Source organism: Numida meleagris, unplaced genomic scaffold (genome assembly GCF_002078875.1).
Source record: "Numida meleagris isolate 19003 breed g44 Domestic line unplaced genomic scaffold, NumMel1.0 unplaced_Scaffold420, whole genome shotgun sequence".
NCBI lineage: Eukaryota > Metazoa > Chordata > Aves > Galliformes > Numididae > Numida > Numida meleagris.
The window spans coordinates 26,522-36,497 of NW_018364639.1; the positions used below are offsets into that span (position 1 = coordinate 26,522).

A 9,976-nucleotide genomic window follows, 5' to 3' on the forward strand; every position below is an offset into this window, starting at 1 on the left:
ATACCAACGAGTGCACACACCCAGGTGCTGCAGGACTGACCACTTGATGTAATTCCAAGTTAGAATTTCAGTTCTCTTCCGAAAACATTTCTGGCTTTCACGGTCATAAACACTACCTAAAAAAATAGGAGCAGCCTATAAATTAACGCCCAAGTCTGAAAACACATGAAAAAATGCTGAACATTCCGGTTACCGTAGCTGCTTGAGTCACCACATACACACAGCTTTCTGCTCTGAAATCCAGAAACGCATCCAAACCAACACCAACAATTTTACTAACAGACTCCAAAACTGCACTGCAGCCAATCACCTAGAGTATCCCATCACCTGCTGAGATCAGCCATAAATTCTCATTTTGCTCCCAGGTATAGAACTGGGTGCTACTCCATGTGCCCAGCACTGCCTGCGGTTTCCAGAAGGCAGGTCTAAACCTAGGCTAACACAGACACAGCAGGTAGGAGCAATCCCTCACCAGCACAAGCAGCAGCATCCCCTAACAAGACTGCAGTTACTCAATTAAGGGAATTCCTTCTCATGCTGTTAAAACTGCCATCACATAACTTCTAGCCGAGGCCAGAGGGGTGAAAAGGAAGGAGCCCCAGCAGGCAAGACAGAGCAGCTCACTGCAGAGCCCTCCCATCCCACAGGACAAAGCAGCCTGAGGAAAGAACGGGCTGGGCTGTGCGAGCACTGCTCCCTCCTGAAACCACTCCCAGTACTGAGCTAGCTGAGCACACAAGGGAAATGCAGCACAAGACAACATGCATCATTTTTTAATCTGGGCTGTGATGTTCTGCAGACCACTGGGACATTCCTGTACAAGGCAGAGTTGTGTCTGCCACACGGGACAAACATTGGTGATACCAACACTCTGCACAAATCCTTGAACTCCGCATGCAATTACAACACTTTTTCAAGGTTACAAAAAAAAAAAATCCCCTTTATTATTTCAGAGGAACCAGATAACATTTTTATCTTTCATAACATGAACAAAAACAATGACGAGAGCAAGGTATCAGATGAAAGCAGCTCATGAACCGCGACAGCTGAGAGCTCCAGCAGAGCCTGGATGTCTGCACTCAGTCACAGCACTTCTCTCTGCTGCCTGAGACAACAAAGAGACGCGATGGAAAAACGCTCCAATGTCTGAGGCAATTATAAGCATGCAGCACGTGTATTTTAAGTAAACCACTGTTCAGAGAAAGCAACAGATAAGTAAAAAGCCCCGGGAAGGTTCTGCTTTTTGAAGAAAAAAAAAAAAACAATCATGACAATAATTAAACTCCTTACAAGAAAAGGAAAAACAAGACGAAAGCCATCACTGATGACACTTTTTTTAATTTAACGTGACCAGACTTTTTCAAAGTAACTTATAAAACCAGCGGAATAAGAGAGAATAACAGGACAGGAAGGTTTCATATTTACAGTCATTCAAAAGTAATAGTGTAAGAGCTTAACTCAAATAGTGGTGACAGGAGCACAGAAATGTACAGAGAATAACCATTCACAACATTACTAGGATTTTTTGTTATCTTGTCAACTATTAAAATAAAAATACAACAGATTATTATTTTTTTTTTTTACTGCCAAGGTTACCAGATTCTAATTCACCAACTCCTTTTCAAAATGATGAGCGATACCAAAAGAAGCCACTTCTGTATGTAAAAAACATACAGACAACAAGAACATCTGCTTTTGTTCTTCCAGAACATCACAGAAGTTGCACAGCAGAGATAACACTAGTGCTCTACTCTTTAGCATTAAATTAAAGAAAAATGTCAGGCAAAGGGAAAAAAGCAGATCAAGTGTAATCATTCGGTTGGATTCTGGATGACAATCAAGAAGTAGTCTTTATCTGGAAGGGAAAAGGAAAAAAACAAATTATTTTTTCATTGCTGATATTTATTCACAAAGAAAAGCATTTTCTGTTGCTAAATACAGGAACTTCCAGCTTTTTTTCTTTTTCATATCTCACTGATACACTGTAGGAGCTGTACAGTCCTGACATTCATCCCCACTGATCAAAACAGGTTTGACATGTCGGGTCACACCTGAGTCTCATGGAGGAAAAGTCTCACAGTGCTCAAGAGCCAAATTTAACACAACTTGTGCCTAACAAATGAGAGTAACAGACGTGTGCAATGATTTAACCAAATCAGGCAGTGCAAGACAGTGATTTCCCATATCTCACAGGCAGACTGCTGGGCTGAAGGGGTTCTAGCTGCAATTGTTCTGGAGCAATGGTTATTTCTCTTCTCACCTTTCATATGGAAATGAGGAGACGCACCAGCATAAACCCCAGAGCCTCTCTTCCCCAAGCACTGCCGTGACCAGTTCCTGCAGAGCTGCAGCCTCCTCCTTTGCCTCTCCACCAGCAGAATGCTACCACAGAGCAGATGGAGTACAGAGGAAGAAAGCCGAGTTCTCACACCATTAATGCAACTCATCTCATGGCTTCCCCTGTTTCACAGTCTGATGAAATACCGAGAGGTATCTCCAAAAAGAAGGCTGCTGCCACATTCTGTGACTCATCAGTACAGCTACAGCACGTTAGAATCCTTTCCTCTGAGCCAGAAGAAGTGGGACCAAGTACTCACAAGTACTGAGTGAGCCAACTAGGAAAGAAGCCCCGCTGCACTTCTTGTATGAAGAGGGAAGGCCCTGTGGGAGCTGTGACAGCAGGTGGCTGTCATGGCCACAGGGATCATGAAGTTGTTGAGTTCAAAATTTTTGGTGTAAGGAGGAAAAAAAAAACAGAGTTGTCACCATGGACTTTTAAAGAGAGCAAACTTTTAAGCTTGTCAGGGAGCTAGTTAGCAGTGTCCCCTAGAATTCTGCTCTACAGTGTTTAGGGGCCCGCGAGAGCTAGTCACTTCTCAAGAAACACCTTTTCAAAGCCTAGGAGCAGACAATCCCACTGTGCCACGAGCCAAACAAGCAGGGCAGCTGGCCTGGCTGAAGAGGGAACACCTGGAACTGGGGCAGAAAGAGAAAGCACGCAACCTCTGGAAACAAAGTCTGGTTTCACAGGGAGAGTACAGAGCTGCAGTTTGCATCTGCAGGGAGAAAACAAGAAATGCCAAAGTCCTACTTGAGTTGACGCTGGACAGTGTGGACAGACAACAAAAAGGCTCTTTCAAGTATGTCAACAGCAAGAGGAGGTCAAAGGAAAACTTGGGACTGATACCTGGAGTGAATGGTAACCTCACAAGTGAGGAGGAAATGGTGGAGCCATCTATGCCTTTTCTGCCTCAGTATTTAACAACAGCAACAGAACTTGGTGTGCCCAGACCTCCGAGCTGGAGGACCACAACTAGGGAAGCAATAACTTCCCATTTGCAGACATTACAGTAGTAGGGATCCAGCTGTATCAGCTGAACGGTCATAAGCCCATTGGGCCTGGCAGGACTTGCCTTATAGTACTGAGGGAGTTAGCAGATGTTACAGCTGGATCCCTCCCAACAATTCACCAAAGCTCTTGGCATTCTGGGGAGGTCCCTGCGACTGAAGCTGGCCAGCATCACACCCATCCACCAGAAGGGCACGAGGGAAGAGCCAGGACACTGCAGTCCTGTCAGTCCAACCTCAGCTCCTGGGAAAGCGATGGAGAAGTTTGTCCTGGGGGATATGGAAAGGTATTTAAGAATAAAGCTGTTATCACGCACAGCCAACACGGGCACACAAAGGAAAAGTCCTGCTTCAGTCACTCGATCTCCTTCTCTGATAAGGTCACCAGCTTGGTGGATGAAGGGAAGGCAGCAGATGTCACTGCTGGATTTTGGTAAGCCCTTTGATACAGTTCTTCACAGCACTCTTCTGGACAGATTGTTCTACTGTGAGACAAACGAGTTCATACTATGCTGGGTGATGAACTGGCTCGATGGTAGAGCTCAAGGGGTAAACAAGGCTACATCTGGCTGTGGACGGTTAGCAGCGGTGTTCTCTGGGGATCAACTCTAGGGCCGGTTCTGTTCAACTTTTCTTTCAACTAACTGGATACAGACATGTACCCTCAGCAAGTTTGATGATGGCACTGATCTGAGAGGTGCTGCTGATCCCCTGGTGGGATAAGATGCCTTGCAGAGGGTCTCAGTTGATGGGTGCATTGGGAAATCATCAGCGGCATGAAGTTCAGCAAAGGGAAATGCTGGGCTCTGCAGTGGGGACAGAGCAGTGCTGGACACAGGCACAGCCTGGGAGCTGGTGGCTGAAGCAGCTCAGCGGGAAGGGACTGGGGGCACTGGTGGCAGCAGGCTCAGTGGGAGCCAGCAGTGTGCTCTGGCAGCCAAGAGACAAACTGCATTTTGGGGGGTATTACACAAAGCATGACCAACAGGTCAAAAGAGGTGACTCTTCCATGATATTTAGCACTGTGGTGGCCTCACCTTGAACACTGTGTGCAGCTCTGGGCTCTGCAACGTGAAAGGGACGTTAAGGTCCTTGGAAGCATCCCGAGGAGGACGCAGAGCGGGCAGCAGGGCTGGGAGGCGTGTGCTGTGAGGAGAGCCTGAGGGCACTGGGGTGGCCTGGTCTAGAGAACAGGAGGCTGAGAGGCGGCCTCACTGCGCCCTGCGGCCCCTGAGGAGGGGGAGCAGAGGGAGCTGCCGGGCTGTGCCCTGGGAAGCGAAGACAGGATATGCAGGAATGGTCGAATGTTGTGCCAGGGAAGGGTCAGACTAGACATTAAGAACGTTGTCTTTACCATGAGGGCGGTGAAACACTGCAGCAGACTTCCTAGCAAGGTGGTTGATGCCCCAAGCCTGTCAGTGTTTAAGAGACATTTGGATAGCACCCTTAAAGATACACTTTAACTCTTGGTTAGCCCTCAAGGGGTCAGGCAGTTGGACTTGAAGAACTTTGTAAGTTCCTTCCAATTAAACTGTCCAATTTCAGATGCATTAGACTGGTTTATCAGTTCAGCACTCAGCTAAGTGAAACTGCTCTCAAAATATATTTCTTTCTGACTCTCTGGATTTCATAATGAAAAACACAAAGCATGAGAGGGTGCAACGTGCTGTCAAATGCTAATTAACCATTTCTACTCCAATGAAAATGAAATGAGCAAAGTGATATAGCACATTACAGCATGAAAAAGCAATGATAGGTCAATGATAAAAGTTTCCAACTGAAGAAAGCAACACAGGACAAAGCCTTCGGAAGAGAATAGAGTAGGTAACATGAATACAAGCAGCAGGCAGGACTCATTTCTCAGGCTCACAGCATCTCTACTGCAGAAAAAACAACAAGCAAATTTAACAGACCTCACAAGAGAAGTATCTGCTGGATGCTCTGATGCCTGCTTTCAGCCTACTTCCTCTTACCTGGAGCAACCATGATTTCATTTTTCTTGGAGCGGATCCGCAGGAACGTGAGGTCGTTTTGGGGATCAATGTCTCGCACAGTGCTCCTTGCCTTCATGATGAAGCTGTGCATTAGGCCCGCGTACTGAATGGTTGTGGTGTTGTCCATAGTACTCTTGATAGGAATACCTGCAAGAAGCCACCGTGGGGACAGCAAGGGTCAGTAACACAACTTCCAAACCGACTCCCTCTGGGTATCACCATGCCCAACTGCGGTGGCCACTGAACCTGAGTATGTGCTAGAACTACAACAGGGGAATGGGATTGGGAGCGCGCTTTTTAAGGCTTAAAAGAAGAGTGTGAGCAGCTATAAGACACAGAGAGGTTAAGTTCTGGAACCACAGACGCAGGTGAGAACAACCACTTACCTCTACTAGCATCAGTGGTTTACTTTTGCTTTGTCAATTATTCATTTGAGATGTATAAACAGATAAATAAAAACAAAAATAAGTGTTTCAGGGGGAGAGTGGCAATATTTGCCACATTTTCTAAGGATTATTTCTAGGAAACATTTGGTTTAAACTGACAATCACACAATTTTAACAAGCTAGGCTTAACTACAGGAAAATCTTTGCTAAAGAGAGACACTGACTGCAAATAGTACAACCACTAGACCTTAAAGTGCACGAGTGGTCTAAGTTATGATCTCAGAAAACAGACTGACAGTACCTTCAGAATTAACAACAATGATTCCTTGCACTCCTTTCTGGCTCTGAATTCGCTTCAGCGTTTCTTCTACCTCAGCCTGCAAAAACAAAAAGCACAAATCAAAAGATCACAGCTGCTGCTTGCCTTCAACTAAAACTTCACAACAACGTGCTTGAAAGTAAAGATGCACAAAGATGATGCAAACAGATATTGCTTACACCTTTCCATAAAGCACAGCATACTTTAGTACTACTTTCTCTGCCTGACCTTTTTAGTTGGTTTCCATCCATTCTGGATTTCAAGGGGAAGTTCTTAACAGAGAGAGTGGTGATGTGCTGGCACAGGCTGCCCAGAGAGGCTGTGGGTGCCCCATCCCTGGAGGTGCTCAAAACCAGGTTGGATGGGGCCCTGGGCAGCCTGGTCTAGTACCAGACCTGGAAGTTGGTGGCCCTGCCTGTGGCAGGGGAGTGGGAGCTTGATGATCCTTGGGGTTCCTTCCAACCCAAGCCATTCTATGATTCTATGATCTGTCTGAGCTCTCTTCAGTCATTTGTGATTACAATCTTGTGCAAACTTGGAACTCTCTTCTACTCTTTCCCTCTCTTCCTCCCAGCCCTCCCACAGCATCACAGATGAGCTCCTTATTGCCAGCTCACAGCAGGAAGGCATCTAAGATGGCTACAGTATAGGCATCCAGGAACATCTGAGTACGTACACATGGAATTCATGAACAAAATACAAAAATGCACGCTGTTCATGCAAGACTGCCTTCCCTTTTATCAAACCAATGCTAAGAGGGATTAAAAATATAAAAAGTGAAAGGAAGAAGTGATCCATGCTCTTTATTTGTAATTATGATTGGTGTAGGGACCACTACTTTGGAAAATCAACTCCCCCCAAAAAACAAAAGAAAAAGAGATGACTGAAGGCCCAAGCATTAGTCCCACTGCCATCAGCTTCAGAGAGCTTTCAGACCCTTCTGCACAACTCTCATTGCTAGGAAACATCAATCAAAATGTATCTGTGGGTTCTCTAACAGCTCTGAAATCTGTCCACCTGAGCTGTGCATCACAACCACTTGAATCTCTTTCAATGGGCATTTGATGTTTCTGATTCGCCATAAAGGAAACAGAGGCATGCCACGTATTTCACACCCTGCAAGACCTGGGACAGAGAAAAAGGATCAGCTAAACTCAGAGGAAAGACTGGATTAACAGGGGACACCTGGCCAACAGGGCTGCATTTGTCAGGCACTGCAAGTAACCCAATGCCACCTCCCCCAGCTGGAAGAGGTGACTTGCGTCAGCAAAAAAAAAAAAAAGCATCAGCTCGGCCTAAGAACAGCCAGCAAACCTTCCACGGGGCTTTGGGAATGTAAGTAGTTCAGAGTAACGTAGGCCACTGCTGTGAACAGACAGTACCACCTGAACTTGACAAAGAGTTTTTTATCCTACACATAAAAAAAAAAAAAAAAAAAAAAGAGTTTAATCACTTGAACAAAGCCTTGATTCCTTCTGAATGCTGGACTGCTTCCAGGTGGAAGACAAGGAAAGAAAGAGAAAAAAAAAAACAAACAAATAACTACAGGGTGCGAAAACGCTGAGTGATGAATAGTGACACTCCGTTCCATCTGAAATAACTTCCTACCTTCTTAATAGACGCGTCTAAGCCCTAAGTCATCAAACACTTAATCACACCTTAACAGGCCTGCTTGGGTGCAAAGAAGCACCCACACAGAACCACAGGGACTTGGAATTTCCTCTAACAACCAACAGACAACCTGATTCAAAGCAGGGGGAGCTGCTCTGGCAGCTCGCTGCTGTTTGTACACACAAGTCTTCTGGAGCTGCACACAGACGAGGCTCCTGCTCGGCCATTCACTGGGGCAATGAAAACAACACCCAGCAAAACATCACACACTGAAGCTGTGCACCAACCCAAACCTCAACCTCAACAAAGGGCCGAGCGACACAAGAGACAGCATCTGGGGAAGAGGTGCACTCTGTAAAAGGAGAGTCAAACCTCCTCCTGTCAAACTCTCACATCAGTTTATGTATACACAAGCTGCGTGTCAGCATCGCTTTGTCTAGGATGCGTGAACCACAATCCCGCAGCACTGTGTGTCTTAACGAACCACTGTTTTTCAGCTACACCTTACATCTGTACTCGTTTTTCCCACGTACACCGAACCCTCATTTTATAACCACCTGCCCCCAGCAATACGTTTGAACAGGAAGCACCCTCCCCACGAATTTACAATTAAAAAAAAAAAAAAGGGACGTTCCATGTTCATGTTCCACAGAACATCGGGCTACAGATGTCGGTAATTAACGAGGCCTTTTCTCCCGATTTTCTTCCAGCTGTCGCCGCAGCCAGACGAAACACGAGGACCCTCCCGCGGCCTAACGCTCCGCCGCTGGGGCAGGGCAGCGCCTCGGCCTTTCCCCGGACGGCTCCGGGCGGTGCCGGCCGCCCCGCGCAAACCCTGCCCCGTGAGCCCGCAGCCCGGCGGCTCAGCGCCCTTCCCAACAGGCTCGGCCCGTGCTCAGCACCGAACCCACCCGGGCGGCACGGGCTGAGGAAGAACCCCCAGACCCGACACCGCCTCGCTCACCATCGCGAGCCGCCGCCTCGCCGCCCAGTCACTCCTCGCGCGCATGCGCCACCAGCTCCGCCAATCAGCAGGGCAGGGCGCGCCGCTGACCCGGAAGCACTTGACCCGGGCCGGTGTCGGGCGCGTCCCCGTCGCCCAGGGCGGTGCTGGCGTCCCCGCGGTAACGGCGCGGCCCCGCGGCCCAGAACGGGACGAGGTGAGGCCCTCGGCCGAGAGCTCCGGCAACAGCTCGGGCGCTTTGTGAACCACAAGTAGTACTGCTGGTGTTAAACGTACCCAATAAACGGCTTTGTTACTCTCATTTTCCTCAGTTCTTTGGACTGTTTTTTACCTCAACTGAATACTGCATCTTTCAGCCCTGCCAGCAACATCCATGCAGGAAAATGACGCTCAGCTGCTCCTCGCAGTCACAGATAGACAGCTGAAAAGAAAAAGATGGCCCGGAGGAAGTTTGCTTCCTCCTCATTTTTAAGCAAAGCACTGAAAAAGAAGCAGGAGGTGACACAGCAGATTGCCTCCCTGCTCCCGCAGGAGGCCCAGAGCTGAGCAAAGCACAGCTGCCACCGGCGGCCTGTGCCACGCAGGGTGCTTCCATCTGCACACTGTAACGCAGCACCGCCACGCTCCTGCACCAGCACACAGCCAAGAGCTCCAGCGCTGTGCAGCAGGTGTGTGTGCACTGCAGCACCAGATGGTCATTGTTATCTCTACCTCAAATTGATGTGAAAAATGCCTGCAGATGAAGTAACTTCAAATTTTCCAAAGCAATATCAAAATTGGGGTTTACACTGCTTGCTCGTGTACTTTCCTATTGCAGATATTTACCAGGCATTGAACATTATGTTTGGAATCTGCTGCTACTAACCAAGTTGCATATACTGAGCCTGTGTGAACATCTGCTACTGCTTGCAAAGGGAAAGTCCATTGGGGAAGTAAGGTGGACTGCCTGGAGGGGAGGATCGATTTGTGTAGCATGGGCACTGAAGGCTGACAATCACTCTAAGGCCAAGTCTCTACTACTGCTGAAAGGTCACAGAGATCAGGAGAGTTCCCTGGTGAGAGGATGAAAGCAAGTGTCCCTTCTGCCTTTAAAAAGAGGTATGCTGGGATGCCAGTCTGCCTCATCACAGTCTCTGGGAAGTTAGGGAGCACCACCTCATAGGAGTCATCTCCAAGAAGTGTGGAGAAGACATTGCTGCTTCTGCCTCAGGAACGTGCCCTCGCAGCATTCTGACACTCAACTCGTGCCGCTGGCGCTAACGCGCTTGGAGCCGTCGGAGCTGGAGCAGCGCAGCACGGCTCGCTGCCTTCTCGCCTCGGGGCTGAGCTCTGGGCCCGAGGCGCGTTCACCCGC

General features: G+C 48.0%; 1 protein-coding gene across 2 annotated transcripts; it reads right to left on the reverse strand.

The window, feature by feature from the left end:
- Positions 1–1,318: 1,318 nt before the first annotated feature.
- DYNLRB1 (dynein light chain roadblock-type 1) lies at positions 1,319–8,736 on the reverse strand. 2 transcript variants are annotated; one of them, XM_021383562.1, is made up of 4 exons: positions 8,623–8,736; positions 6,030–6,105; positions 5,322–5,489; positions 1,319–1,855 (listed from the first exon to the last, which is right to left on the reverse strand). In XM_021383562.1, exons 1-4 carry the CDS (start codon positions 8,665–8,667, stop codon positions 1,812–1,814), a joined length of 333 nt encoding a protein of 110 aa, XP_021239237.1. In that variant the 5' UTR covers positions 8,668–8,736; the 3' UTR covers positions 1,319–1,811. The 2 variants fall into 2 exon arrangements, with proteins under 2 accessions (XP_021239237.1, XP_021239238.1); XM_021383563.1 differs by lacking the exon at positions 8,623–8,736 and adding an exon at positions 8,293–8,562.
- Between the last annotated feature and the right edge of the window lie 1,240 nt (positions 8,737–9,976).

Bases quoted from the DNA above. Each gene is read 5' to 3' on its own strand.
- DYNLRB1 (XM_021383562.1), bottom strand. From the start codon at position 8,667: ATGCGCGCGAGGAGTGACTGGGCGGCGAGGCGGCGGCTCGCGATG. The intron at 6,106-8,622 runs GTGAGCGAGGCG...TTGTTTTTGCAG, and splicing joins CGAGGCGGCGGCTCGCGATG to GCTGAGGTAGAAGAAACGCT. The intron at 5,490-6,029 runs GTACTGTCAGTC...GGCTTCTTGCAG, and splicing joins CATTGTTGTTAATTCTGAAG to GTATTCCTATCAAGAGTACT.